The sequence below is a fragment of the Colobus angolensis genome, unplaced genomic scaffold (assembly GCF_000951035.1).
Source record: "Colobus angolensis palliatus isolate OR3802 unplaced genomic scaffold, Cang.pa_1.0 Scaffold463, whole genome shotgun sequence".
Taxonomy (NCBI): Eukaryota; Metazoa; Chordata; class Mammalia; order Primates; family Cercopithecidae; genus Colobus; species Colobus angolensis.
This window is the reverse complement of record NW_012118077.1, coordinates 1,664,245-1,679,609: the sequence shown is the minus strand read 5'-3', so window position 1 is coordinate 1,679,609 and position 15,365 is coordinate 1,664,245. Positions and strand designations below refer to the sequence as shown.

The window sequence follows — 15,365 nt, the reverse complement described above, 5'->3', positions numbered from 1 at the left end:
TTTCTTTCTTTCTTTCTTTCTTTCTTTCTTTCTTTCTTTCTTTCTTTCTTTCTTTCTTTCCTCTCTCTCTCTCTCTCTCTTTCTTTCTTTCTTTCAGATGGGGTCTTGCTCTGTCACCCAAGCTGGAGTGCAGTGGCACAGTCACAGCTCACTGCAGGCTCTACTTACTGGGCTCAAGTGGCCCTCCCACCTTAGCCTTCCAAGTAGCTGGGACCACAGGTGTACACCACCATGCCAGGCTAGTTTTTTAAATTCTTTGTAGAGAGGGGGGTCTCACTATGCTGCTCAGGCTGGTCTCAAACTCCTGGGCTCAGGTGATCTCCTGCGTTGGCCTCCCAAAGTGCTGGGATTACAGATGTGAACCACCATGCCTGGCCCTTCCTTGTTCTTCTTTTCTCCAGAAGATAATTTTGAAAATCCAAGTTCTTAAGATGGTGCCTAGGATAATAAAGTCCAGAGAGTGGAGGTAACTCATCTGCATTAGCACTGTTAGTATTTGTTCCAAGTGGTTTGCAACTGCCCAACTTTGGTGACAGAGCCAGGATCTATTGATGACTTCTGAAGGTAGAAGCCATAAGGCCTAGTGGTTAAGTGTGGTTGACAGATGAATGAATAAAGAAAGTGGGGGATGTGTTCTTATATTTATAAAATGGAATATTATTTGGCCTTAAAAAATAAGGAAAGCCTGCCATTTTTGACAATACGGATGAACCTGGAAGACACTGCTAAGTGAAATAAGCCAGACACATAAAGACAAATATTGAATGATCTCACTTTTATATGGAATCTATAACAGTCAAACTCATAGAAGCAGAGAATATAATAGTGGTTGCCAGGAACTGGGGCATGGGGAAAATGAGGAGTTCTTGTTCAATGGATATAGGATTTCAGTTATGCTAGATGAATAAACTGTAGAAATCTTCTGTACAACACCATGCCTATAGTTAACAACACAGTAGTGTATACTTGAAATTTACTAAAAAGGTACATCTTTAGTGTTTTCATCACACAAAAAAGAAAGTAGTAACTATGTGTGGTGATGGAGATGTTAATTAGCTTAATCGTGGTGATCACTTCACAATGTATACATATATCAAAACATAAAATTGTGGGCTGGGTATGGTGGCTCACACCTGTAATCCCAGCACTTTGGGTGGCTGAGGCAGGTGGATCATTTGAGGTCAAGAGTTTGAGATCAGTCTGGCCAACATGGTGAAACCCTGTCTCTACTGAAAATACAAAAATTAGCTGGGTGGTAGTGGCACATATCTGTCATCCCAGCTATTCGGGAGACTGAGGCCAGAGAATCACTTGAGCCTGGGAGGCAGAGTGAGCCAAGATCATGCCACTGCACTCCAGTCTGGGCGACAGAGTGAGGCCCTGTCTCAAAAAAAAAAAAAAAAAAAAAAAAAAAAAATCAAGTCGTGCACCTTAAATACAATTGTTGTCAATTGTACTGTAACAAAGCTGGAAAAATAACACTGATGTTAGTTACCATGTATTGAGTGTTTATATGGTGCCAGGCAGTCTGCTAATCTGATCTTTTCAACAACTCTCTGAGGTAGGTACTATTATTTAATATCCTTGTTTTATAAATGGGGAAACTGAGGCTCAGGAAGACTAACATGCCCAGGTTAAATAAGCAGCAGCCCTTCTGATAGCTGGTCAGATTTGGGGTGTTAGTCCTAGCTTAGTCTTTCTGATTTGCTTAATATTTTCACCGGTTTTCTGCAAAATTGGATAATAAAAGCCCATACCTAACAGGGTGGCTGTGAAGATGGAATCAGATAACATCTACCAAGTGCTTCATGGGGCGTGGCATATAGTAAGTGCATATAAATGGTAACTGCTTTTGTTATTAACCTGGTCTCTGGGCCATGAGACATAGAGCTGCACTGTCTCTGTTCTGGGCACTATGCAGGTTTTGCTGAGCTGCCAGAATACACACCCGTTTGTATCTACCTCATTTGATGGAGCAGTGTGCATGCTCCAGTGCAAATATTGCAAAGGGTGCCAATTCTATTAGTTCAAGTAAATTGGGTGGGGAGCTCTTGACAATTTAAGGCATTCATGGAATATTCCTAGTGGAATTTGCTGTGTGTTTGCAAATTAGTCCTGTGGAAACATATCTTCAGAAATCCAGTGGCCGATACAAAAGACACTGGGCTGTGAAGTGCATTTGGTGATTCACATTGCAGGCTAGAAAATGGTCCTTGCAATGAGTCATAAACACCTTTCCATATATTGGGTTCGATTACTCTGATGGACAGCTCTTCGCCTCCATAGTGTTAAGCCCTATGACTCACTCAATATGAAAAACCTGTCATGTGGCATATGGCTCCAAATCCAGGCCCTGCAATAAGGAGCTAATGCAAAATCTAGAACATGGAAAATTGAACGATGACTCACAATCACTCTTTTTCTTCCGTCCAGCATTGAGATCTCACTTGATAAAAATCACAGAAGCGATACATGACACTAGGGAAAGCAGAGCAAATCACTGAAACCTTCTATTCCTGAACTCCTTGCCTCTAGTATCTCCTTTATGTCAAATACATCTTCCTAAGACACTTCATTACCAAGTTACTCTTCTGCTCAAGAATTTTCAGTGACTCCCCATTGCCTTTAGCACCAAGTCCAAACAAACACTTCAATCTCTTTTTTTCACAACTGCACTCCCCACATCACTGATTCATTTAATTTTTTCATCCAGTTCATGTTTATTGTGTGCCTACTACATGCTATGCACTGAGCTAGGTGCTGGGGACATGCCTGTGAACCAGTCAGATGCCTTTACAGACCCTCTGCATTCATCAAGCTCTTCTGCTTTCTGTCATTCGCCCAGAACATGTTCATTCTATTACTGCATCTGTACTGACTCCAGGTCCTCTATTTCAAATGTCTTCCCTTTTCCTCTCTGCCAAGGTATACTTCTCACCACCTCTAAAACCTAGATTAAAATGCAAGCTTTCCACACATGCCCCACACCTAGAAGTAGCAATCAGAAGCCCAGGAGAGCATGCCTTGCTCAGAGGCTAGATCTGCAGCAGCAACCATCTGTTTAAAGCCCTTGAATGCAAGTAAAAGGAAAAGAAGTTCAAAAACTTTACATGTGCCAATTGATTGCGTAAAGGATCATAAAGTAGGAATGAGAAACCCAGTTCTAGGCTAGAACAATCCTTGAATGTGATAAACAGAAAATAAAGTAAAACTTTTATCATGGATGTTTGTGTGTATCTGGGTGGTGGTGGTGGGAACAGGCAGGTTAGCTTGATTAACCAGAAATGTAGTCATCTTTAATATGTCATTATCAGTGATATGAATTGCTCTGGAATAAGTGGATAGGACTTACTCGTGCAATCACATTTAGAGCCAGTGATAGAAATGCAAATCCGAAATGCGAATAGCAGCCCATGCTATTCATTTAGCTAATTATGTATCGAGTAGTTACTACGTGTCAGAGAAGCCTGCCCATGACACATGTGGGGCCCAGGGCAAATGTACAAAGGGACTCAGCTCCACCTACCATATGTCTGAAGATTTGCAAGTTATAAATTAACAGCATTTAATAAAGTGTGTTCTGTTCTCCTACCTTTACAAACAAAGTATATCTTCATAATGATCTGGAAACTAGGATCAAGTTTTAAATTCTTGAATTTCTCAGAGTTTCATGCCAAAACATGACAGGACAGATGGGGCGGTCCTAGGCTCCCAGCTCCCAGCCTGACTTTTGACCCCCTTCTCTCCCACTCTAACTCCATCTTGTACTATGAGGGGCCTCTCACACATGCAGGTAAACACCCCGGTCCTCCTGTCCAAGGGGTTCCACCCTTGGGAGGATGGACTGGGGATAGAGACCCACACAGACCCTGAAAGAAGGCACAAAGCCCTTTAGCCAGAGAATTCCCAGGACCTGGGTAGTCAGAGCATGCACTAGAAAGGAAGGGCATGGACTCTGGTTGGACACAATCTTTTGGTCCAGTGGATTTCTGCTTCTATGAGGGCTACATCTAGGGAAGGGCCAGAGTAAGGTCTCTAAGGCTTGGGACCAGGTGTCTACCACATACTGGGGATAAGATGATAATGATATGCTCCTTGTCCTCTAGGAACTTACAATCTGGTGAAGCAGACATACGGGTGCACAGCCCACACTACCATACTGGGATAAATAAATGCTGTCTTTGTTAGAACTCAGAAAACAGAAAAGGATAAAATATGAGATGATTGATCTGAGGAATGACAAATAGGGGAAGAAGAGCCAAAGATGGAGATGTCAAGTATGATGCTTTTTGTTCCTTTCGAAAAAGTTTGAATTGTTTATGGAGGTCCAGTTTGCATTCAGGCAAGTGCTCAAATTCCACCTGAAAGCTCCATGAATTGTGATAATTCCAGGAAATCACAGCCCCTTCATTCAGTCAACACACCCTGCTCAAAGATAACCTCCATTCTGCCATCCATCACCAGAGCTTAGTTCTGCCTCTTTTTGAACTCCACATAAATAGAATCATATAACATGTATCTTTGTGTCTTGTTTCTTCTACTGGACAGTATGTCTGTGAAATCCATCCACCTTGTGTAGCTGTACTTTTTTTCTCACTGCTGTGTAGCATTCCATGTTACTGAAATGTGACACATTATTTTTCCATTTTACTGTTGATGGACATTCAGTTTGAGACTATTATGAATAGTGCTGCTATGAACTTGCTTGTTCGTGTATTCTGAAAAAAATTTAGAGCACTCTTTTAACAAATTGTATTTTGAAATAACTTCAGACTTAGATGCAAAAATTTCAAGTAATTCCTATATTCTTACTATGCAGCCATGAAAAGGAACGAGACCACGTCCTTTGCAAGGACATGGATGGAGCTGAAAGCCATTATCCTCAGGAAACCAACACAGGGAAAGAAAACCAAACACTGCATGTTCTCACTTATAAGGGGGAGATGAACAATGAGAACACACAGACACATGGACAGAGAGAGGGGAACAACACATACTGGGCCTGTCGGGAAGGTAGCGGGATAAATAGCTACTGCATGCTGGGCTTAATATCTATGTGATTGGTTGATAAGTGCAGCAAAACACCATGGTACACATTTACTTATGTGACAAACCTGCACGTCCTGCACATGTATTCTGGAACTTAAATTAAAACAGGCAGAGCGTGGTCACTCATGCCTGTAATCCCAGCACTTTGGGAGGCCAAGGAGGGTTGATTACCTGAGGTCAGGAGTTCAAGACCAGCCTGAAAAACATGGTGAAACCCCGTCTCTAATAAAAATACAAAAAATTAGCTAGGCGTGGTGGTGGGCACCTGTAATCCCAGCTACTTGGGAGGCTGAGGCAGGAGAATCGCTTGAACCCAGGAGGCGGAGGTTGCAGTAAGCCAAGACTGTGCCATTGCACTCCAGCCTGGGTGACAAGAGCAAAGCTCCATCTCAAAAAAAAAAAAATTTAAATAAATAAAATTAAATTAAAACAACACAGAACTTGTATATTTTTCAGTCACATTTCATTCTTTTTAAAAATAGCTATCTAGTATTCCATTATAAATACTTTAAAAATATTTACCTCTAATTTCACCAAAACACTAAAAGCTTTTTAATTTTCCTGTTTTCTGCTATAGAAATTTAAGCAAAATATATACTTAACCTGTGATCTATACTTATTCTTTGAATGGAAAGATACAGCCATCCTTCAAATTTTACATTTTATCAGCATCTTTAAAAAAATCTGTGGTCCATACTTTCCAAGTGATTGACTGATTTTCAAAAAGAGCTACAGTTCCTTACAACTCGAATTGAATTTTCTTATGGAAATCTGTTTTAGTCCTCTTAGATTCTTGAAACCAGTCTTCTTTCTGCTCCTTTGAAGTGTAGAACAAACTATTTGATTTTTCCCAAGCCTGCCTCTGCTCCAGAGGTGACCTGGATTTGGGTCTCCATGAGCCTCTTTCCAAGTGAGCCAATGCTAGAACTGACAGTCTGGCTATAAGACTGACAACGTGTGGTTAGTGAAGGACTGTGTTTATAAACATCCATTGATGAGTGATAAACCAACACACACATCCCCACATATGCATGCCTTGAGAGATTGAACCAGCACTTTTTTTTTTTTTAAAGAGACAGGGTCTCCCTCTGTCATCCAGGCTGGAGTACAGTGGCACAATCATAGCTCACTGCAACCTCGAACTCCTGGGCTCAAGTGATGCTCTTGCCTAGGCCTCCCTGAGTGCTAGGACTACAGGCATGAGCCACCACACCCAGTCTTGAACAAGGCATCTCTAAGGCCTCTGATATAGCCACATTTTTGTTTCAGGTAACTTTAATGCAAAAATGGATTATTCATAGAAATTAATCAGAAAAGTCAAAATTAACAGTAAGCCATTTAATTGAGGGGTCCCTGTCCATATATTTTCTGTACCTCCCACACCCACCCTTCTCAGCTCAACCCTGTATTATAATACTCAGTGGGCACAATGGAATTTTTCCCTATTTCCCAGAAGACAATGGGGTTCACAGTTAATTGCAGTTTGGCCCCTTGATGTTCCTTGTAGTTGCATGTCATTAGACCAAGGTTAGCCCACAGGATATCTTCTTCAGCATAATATGACTATTTTACTGAAAACTGACTAATTTTTGGCCTGCTTTTTGTTAACTGCCACCCAACACAACAGGTGCTGAGAACAAAATAGGCCCTCATTACAGAGTTCTTGCTTGATGGAGGCAAGATAGCTAGGCTAGAGGGAAGACAGAATAGATAATCAAACATTTAGAAATCTCTTCTATCACATTATTCTAAGATTCTCTCATTGTTTGCCAATCCAACAGCATCCCAGGTTTTTGCATATCCAATCCATATGTTTCTGACGAATGTGTGTTTAAATTTCTAAAAGGCAGATTTAGAAAAGCAATTTATTGTCACAGATCCCTCAGGATCCATCTTTTTAAATTACAAACCAGATGTCTCATTTTCCCAGTAGGAAATAGACTTTGAACTTGGAAAGTCCACATTCTGTTTTCTACTCATCTCAACACAGTGAGAGGATTTCCAAATTGGTCAAGTTAGCCTCTTCTATCCCAGAGCAATGGAGCCTGTTTTGCATTGTGAGGGTGGTCACTGGAGTTGGGTTGTGGGTCAGGAAACTTGTGTTCTGCTTTAAATTCCCCCACAAATTCAGTATGACTCCTGGAAGTCACATCTTTTGGGGACCTTTGTTTCACAATCAGTAGAGAATCATGCCTTGCCTACAATGCCAGATGATAGGAAAAAGACGTGCAAAATGTTTGGAGCTTGCTGAAGGAAATACAATGACATAATCCCAAAGTGGCATGCCATTGCAGTAATCAGATTTTTAAATTCTGTAAAGTTAGTTGAGGCCCTATGAGATTGAGCCTACTTAAATTTGATGTTGTCCCATGCATGCATAGAGACTCCTATGGTGTTAGAAGGATCTTTAGAAAGAACATTTATCCCAACTGTCCATCTGGCCAATAAAATTTTTGGTAGCATCCTAGCAGATAGACACATGGCCTCTGCTTGAATACTACCTGCCCAGGGAGTTTACTACTGCCTGAATAGCCCTTTTCTTTGTTGAATCACTTAAGTCATTAGCAATGACTTTCTTAAATTGAGCTGGAACCAGCATTTGTGTAACTTCTGCCTGCTGTTTCTGATTTTTTCCTCTGGAGTAACAAAGATCAAGTTTGTGCTTTCTTTTACAGGATGGTTCTTTCGATATTTGAAGACAGCTCTCATCATGTCTCTCCTTCTCCAGAGAAAATTTTTTTTTTTTTTTGTAGCATCAAATTCTTTTTTTGAGACAGAGTCGCTCTGTCACCCAGGCTGGAGAGCAGTGGTGCAATTTCGGCTCACTGCAACCTCCACCTTCCAGGTTCAAGTGATTCTCCTGCCTCTGCCTCCCGAATAGCTAGGACTGCAGGTGCCCACCACCACACCCAGTTACTTATTGTATTTTTGGTAGAGATGAGGTTTCACCACGTTGGCCAGGCTGGTCTCAAACTCCTGACCTCAAATGATCTGCCCACCTTGGCCTCCCAAAGTGCTGTGATTACAGGCATAAGCCACCACACCCAGCCTGTAGCATCAAATTCTTATCCCCTCCCTTCCTGACCACTACCAATCCCAGAGACTCCTGGGACCGTGGGCATATTTTCTGATATTGCCAAGAGGAGCTCAGGAATCTTATCCAAACAATACCACATACAGGATCCTGGCCCAAGTGGCCTAGAAGGTGAGGCACCCAGCAGACCCTTCTTCAGCCCTCCCTCATGTACCCTTGAAGGGCCAGGAGGGTTTTGTTTTGACAACTTGCATTCTGTTTAAGCCATGTGGAATCTTGGAAGGTCTTGAAATTTCTCTAAAGAGAAATTGATAATGGCAGATGTTAAAACAAAAGCTAAATTGATAACCAAATAATGCTCAAACTCTTTTATGCAAATGAAGGGGTGAATCTTTATTGAGCATCTGGAGGCTTAACATTTTCTAAGTGAAGATACTGAGGCACAGAAAGGTGTAGCAACTTTCCCCAAGCCACACAGCAAGGACTTGGAATTCATCTGGTTGGCAGGCCACCCTGTAACCCACTAGGACAAGCCACCTTCCCTTTTATTGGGCTAAAATATTTGACTCTTTTGCCATGAGAGGTTAGGAAAAGTCTCTTCCTAAATCTGTCCTCCTCTCTTCTTCTAAGTACTGAGAGGTTGCTTTGCTCTGTAGGACTAGATGAACTTTAACTTTGCTGAGCCCTGGGCAAACTCCTGGGTGGTATTTGCATTTGTGGATAGTTGTTAGATCATTGTTTTTGTGGGGCAAGGAGGGCTGGATTTCCTACTCTGCCATCTTGCTGGTGCCATCCTACATTTTATTTTTTACTCATTTAGCTCAGGGGTATGGCCTACAAGTGGACTGCCTATTTTTATAAATAAAGTTTTATTGAAGCACAGCCACACCCACTTGTTTACATGGTGAGTATTATAGCTTCTGTGCTACAATGGCAGAGTGAGTAGTTGAAATAGAGACTGTATGGTGTCTGCAAAGCTTCAAATTTTTACTATCTATCCCTTAACAGAAAAAATCTGCTGACCTCTGCTTTGGATCATGACTGAAAATTATACATTATGTGAAAATTTCCTATTATAGCAATGAATAACACAGTGATTTTTGCTGAAGGTGACAAAAATTAATTTTGTGGAATATAAAATAATTTCTGAAATATGTATGTCTTTACATTATTACTCATCCATATATTGCTAGCCCATAAGAAGAACACTCAGACATGCAGAATCATAATTAAATTCAGTCATCTTTGATATTGTGCTTTCAATAGTATTAAAACCATCACTTTACACATATTGATTTTATTTTTATAAAGGTAGAGTTGTCAAAATGTAAGATAGAACATATGTTACAATTTTTTTTGCTTTGACTTAAAATTTTTAATTATCAGGCATATGCTCTGTTTTTATTCTTGCTCTGGGCCTCTCAAATGTTAGATTGGGAAGCCTTGATGAGACTTGGTAAGCATGTCAACACTCAGATGTGAGGAGCCATTTTTTGCTCTGTTGGGGCCTTATATTCTGAGCAAAGTCTCTGAGAAGTTCTACCAATGCTTAATGAGCTCAGCAAAGCCTACCTGTCTGCAGCTACCACAGGGCAGTGAGAAAAAAACCAGCAGAGCACCTGCTATGAACTAAATTGCATCCTCTGAAAATTCTTATGCTGAAACCCAAACCCCCAATTTGACTATTTTTGGAGATAGAGTCTTTAGGAGGTAATTAAAATTAAATGAAATCACAAGAGTGGAATCTTAATCTTAAAGGACTATGTCTTTATAATAAGTGAAATCTCTCTCTCTGTTTCATGTGAGAAACACAGTGAAAAGGTAGCCATCTGCAAGATAGAAAGAGGGTGTTCACCAGAGACCAAATCCTGCTAGAACCTTGGTCTTAGACTTTCCTGCCTCCAGAATTGTGAGAAAGTAAATGTATGTTATTTAAGCCACCAGTCTACAGTATTTTGATATGGTAGCCCAAATACAGTAAGACAGATTTTGGTACTGAGAAGTGGGGTGCTGCTGTAAAAAATACCTAAAAATGTGAAAGTGGCTTTAGAACTGGGTAATGGGTAAAGACTAGAGTCTTGTGGCACATCCTAGAAATATGGACATTTAGGGCAATCCTGGTAAGGTCTCACAGAGAAATAAAGAACCTGATATTGAAAACTGGAGGAAAGGTGATTTCTGTTATATGGTGGCAAAGAACTTGGCTGAACTGTGTCCTAGTGTTTTGCAGAAGTTAGAACATACAAGTGAATAAATTGGATATTTAGCTAAAGAGATTTCTAAACAAAGTGTTGAGGGATTGGCTTGGTTTCTCCTGACTAATTATAGTAAAATGCAAGAAGAGAGAGACGAATTAGAGAAGGAATTGTTAAGCAAAAAGGAACCAGAACTTAACAACTTGGAATATTCTCAGCCTATCCATATTGCAAAAAATGAAACTTGTCCTGAAGAGAACACTAACCCTACAGCTGGACAACCGTTTGATGAAGAGATTGTGGGTGGGACTCATGAGTTTAATCAGCCATCTCAGCAGAAGCCAGGAATAGAAGTGGGATTATATGAGCAAAAACACCACTAGTTTGAACTAAAGGAGACAGAGAAAGCTACACAGAATGAAGGGAGACTTTTGAAGTTCTTGGATTCTCAGGAGCAGAACATTTAGCTTTTGGCTGCTAATTGCACTGTTATTCAAGGAAAAATAAGAATAACCATGAAGGCATTTATAGATAATCAGGGCTGACACTTCTGCCATAGGCCCATGGGGCAAAGCTGTTTCTACCTCAGTTTCAAAGGGTGATACCACCTCTCCAGTTTCAGTGGGCCAGGATGACCCTGCCCTGTTCCTCAGGGGCAAGGCAGCCTTTATAGACAATCCTTTGAGCTGGACCCTCTCTGATAACTGAAGAGGCAGGGCCCTAGCAGAGCCATGAAAGTGACACTGCCACCCAAGTGGTGGGTAGAGTGTTGAACCAAAGAGATTATTGAGCCTTAAGATCTCATGGAATTCACCTTGCTAGGTTTTGGACTTGCTTGGGACTCATTACCCCTTTCTTCTGATTTCTTTCTTTTGGAATGGGAATGTCTATCCTATGCCTCTGTCACCATTGTATTTTAGAAGCACATAACTAGTCTGGTTTCATAGGTTCACAGCTAGAGAAGAATTTTGTCTCTGGATGAATCTTACCTTGAGTCTCACCAATATATAATTTACATGATATTTAGATAAGACTTTGGACTTTAGACTTTAAGAGTTGATGCTGGAAAGAATGAAGACTTTGGGGACTGTTGGAATGGAATGAATGCATTTTACATGTGAGAAAACATAAATTTGGGGCGAACCAGAGGGGTTAAAACTCTCTCCTTAACTAAACTTTAGACAGGCTCCTCTAAGCCCTCTTTTTGACCTCGTCCTTGCTAAGTCTAATTTTAGCAAGAGTTTAGCTTAAGTCACCTTAGTGAGAATCCCCGGCTCTTGATATCCAATCACCTTCAATATCTGATCACACTCTTCTTCCCCACCCTTGGTATCTGATCACCCCAGCCTGCCTTTAGCAAGAATCTTGTTAAGTTGGTTTAACAAGAATTCACCTACCCTTGATGTATCTTCTTAGTAATTTTTCATCCACTGACCACTTCACTCTGCTCCTTGACTACAAATCCTCTTGCCTTTACTGCATTTAGAATTGAGCCCAGGCCAGCGCAGTGGCTCACAGCTGGGGGTTGTGGTGGGAGCCTGTAATCCCAGCTATTCAGGAGGCTGAGGCAGGAGAATCGCTTGAACCCAGGAGGCGGAGGTTGCAGTGAGCCTAGATCATGCCACTGCAGTCTAGCCTGGACGACAGAGTGAGACTCTGCCTTAAAAAAGAATTGAGCCCAGTTCTATCCTGAGGTCTCTTTGCCCCAGTGCAATAGTTCCTGAATAATATCTGTTTTACCTCTTTCACTACTGTCCAGCTCTGGTTCTGTTTAGCAAATTCTATAGACTGAATTTTGTCCCCCTACCTACTAAAACTCATATGTTGAAGCCCTAACCCCCAATTTGACAGTATCTGGAGATAGGGTCTTTAGGAGGTAATTAAGGTTAAATGAGGTCATAAGGGTGGGTCCCAAACACGATAGGATGTGTCCTTATAAAAAGAGATCTCTCCAAGCCCCACTGCCATGTGAGGACACAGTGAGAAGGCAGACATCTGAAAGCCAGGAAGTGAGCCCTCACCAGAAACTAACCCTGCCGGAAACTTGATCTTGGACTTCCAGCCTCCAGAACTGTGAGAAAATAAATGTCTATTGTTTCAGCCACCCAGTCTATGGTATTTTGTTATGGCAGCCCAAGGTGAGTGAGATAGCACCTCTATGTGTTTGAGGCTGAGGTGTATGCATGTGTGCAATCACATGCATTATTTCCAGAGCCCAGGTGCTAGAGGAAGTTGCTGTGGACTAGAGAAGCAGGCCTGAAGACACAGAGCCTGTGTGGCATGGTTATTAGGACTCTTGGTGAGTGAGGCAGAGTTGAGACCAAGGGTGGGAGAAAGAGACTGCCACAGGCCTCTGCTTCTGCTGGGCTTTGTCCTGTTCTCTCTTTAGATCTCTTTCTCATTGGCAATGTGTGTAGCTTCCAAAGTGAGGTATAGGCTGTGGACTTAGTCTATTGATTATACCATAGCCCAACAAATAAATGTTACTGTATATTGTTAACTCCCTTTTCCCATCTCTACTCTATCTACTCAGGAAGCCTTAGTGTAGCTGTTTGGGTAGAGAGACAAAAACCAGATTCTTCCACAAGAAGCTTCTTGACCAGCAGGTGAAGAAATAATCCTTGCAAGAGCCCAGATCCAGCTTCTTGTGAGACAGTGGCTGGGAAGAAATGATAGATGGGCCTGCAGAGGCCTACACGTCTGATTTTCATCAGTCCCTTCAGGATGTGCTATGGTTTAAATGTGTCCTCCAAAAGTTCATGTGTTGGAAACTTAATTACCATTGTAACAGTATTAAGAGGTAGGCCCAGAGGAGGAGGGGCCGAAGGCGTAAAAAGGCACGCAGGCGCACTGCACGGAGCATCGCCTGCCACTGCACACCTCACGCCGCGCACGCCACGCCCCGCACGCCTCACGCCGCGCACGCCTCACGCCGCGCACGCCTCACGCCGTGCACGCCACACCGCGCACGCCACACCGCGCGCATCAGGCCAGTCCTACGCTCGGCCCTGAAGAATTATTTTTCTTCTCTGGAAGGTGAACATTTATAGCATTTATTTCCCAAACCTGGTAACATGGCAAAATATATCAGTCTAACTGAAGCTAATGAAGAACTCAAGGTCTTAATAGACCAGAACCAGACCAGTGGCTCCGTGGCCGTTCGCCCCTCCACCATAAACCCGCTCGGGAAGCAGCTCTTGCCGAAAACCTCTGGACAGCCCAATGTCAGTATTGACCAGCAAGTGGTAATTGGTATGCCTCAGAGACCGGCAGCATCAAACATCCCTGTGGTAAGAAGCCCAAGCCCACCCAGCAGTCACTTTCCCTCTCAGAACCAGCCTTCCTGCTCCTCACCTCGGTGGGCCAGGCAGCACAACAGGAAAGGAGAGAAGAATGGAATGGGCCTGAGCCATCTTTCCATGAAGGTCTGGGAGACGGTGCAGAGGAAAGGGATCACTTCCTGCAAGGAAGTGGTGGGCGAGCTGGTCGCCAAGTTCAGAGCTGCCAGCGACTACGTCTCACCAAACGAGTCAGCTTGTGACGTGAATAACATAAAACGGCGCACCTACGATGCCTTAAACGTGCTGATGGCCATGAATGTCATCTCCAGGGAGAAAAAGAAGATCCAGTGGATTGGTCTGACCACCAACTCAGCTCAGAACTGTCAGAACTTACAGGTGGAAAGACAGAAGAGACTTGAAAGAATAAAGCAGAAACAGTCTGAACTTCAACAACTTATTCTACAGCAAATTGCCTTCAAGAACCTGGTACTGAGAAACTGGTATGTGGAGGAGCAGCTCAGTCGGCCGCTGCCGTCCAACTCGGTCATCCACCTGCCCTTCATCGTCATCAGCACTAGCAAGGAGACCACTGTCAACTGTAGCATCTCTGACAACAAATTAGATTATCTGTTTAGGTTTGACAACGCATTTGAAATCCACGATGACAGGCAAGTGCTGATGTGGATGGGCATGACTTTTGGGCTAGAGTCCGGGAGCTGCTCTGCCGAAGACCTTAAAATGGCCAGAAGTTTGGTCCCAAAGGCTCTGGAGCCGTACGTGACAGAAATGGCTCAGGGAACTTTTGGAGGTGTGTTCACGATGGCAGGTTCCACGTCTAATGGCACGCGGCCCTCTGCCAGTGACCTGACCAACGATATGGATGAGATGCCGGCCACAAGCTCCAATGGGTCTCACTACAGTGGCTCCAGAGTGGAGACCACAGCAGTCCAGGAGGAGGAGGAGGAGGACAACAACGATGACGACTTCAGTGAGAATGACGAGGATGACTGACGTCCTCTCCACTTCAAATTCAGCTTCGGGAAAACATTTAGGGAAAAGAAACTTTTTTTTGTTAAATGTGAGGTTTTCTGTTTCTTTTTTGCCTACTCTCAAGAAGATATCGGTAAGCTGTAGAATTTAGATGTGCACCTCTGATAAGCAAGGATTGTTTCCCGTATGATTAAGACGTGCTGTTGATGTGTGTTTTGATATCAGTGTGCTGACGCAGAGACTTTATTTACTTTTTAGGATTTTGTGTTTTCATTTTCTATTTTTCTTTAAATGCAGAGTTCATTGTTGCCCCTTAACAGTTTTTGCTGAGTTTAGTGAAGAAATTGTACTTCATCCACATCCATGAAAATAAAATGCTCTCCTGTTGTGCACAGTGAGTACCGAATGCCGTTTATTTGCCATGGGTTTGGATGGCACCCCCACTGATGCATAGCAAGACTCTGAGTTTTCCATTTGTTCAGTTGTGCAGTGTCCAGAGCCCCAAGCAAATGACAGAATTCTATTTTCAGAACAATAAAAACACCATTAATCTTTTAAAAAAAAGAAAAAAAAGGTAGGGACTTTAGGAGGTGATTAGGCCATGAGGGCTGTGCCCTCATCAATGGATTAGTGCTGTTATCATAGGAATAGACTTTTGATAGAAGGATAATTTCAACCCTATTCCTCTCTCTGTCTTGAATGCTTGCTTGCCCTTCTGCCATGTTAGGACACAGCAGGAAGGTCTTCACTAGGTGTCAAATATATGCTGGCACCATGCCTTTGGAGTTCTCAGGATCCAGAACCATGAGCCAAATA

The 15,365-nt window shown here is 42.5% G+C and overlaps 1 protein-coding gene across 1 annotated transcript; it reads left to right on the top strand.

Annotated features, from left to right (window-relative positions):
• The first annotated feature begins 13,263 nt into the window (after positions 1 to 13,263).
• On the top strand, positions 13,264 to 14,937 carry TFDP3 (transcription factor Dp family, member 3). The gene has a single exon (XM_011958259.1). It carries the CDS (start codon positions 13,353 to 13,355, stop codon positions 14,568 to 14,570), a length of 1,218 nt encoding a protein of 405 aa, XP_011813649.1. The 5' UTR covers positions 13,264 to 13,352; the 3' UTR covers positions 14,571 to 14,937.
• Positions 14,938 to 15,365: the final 428 nt, after the last annotated feature.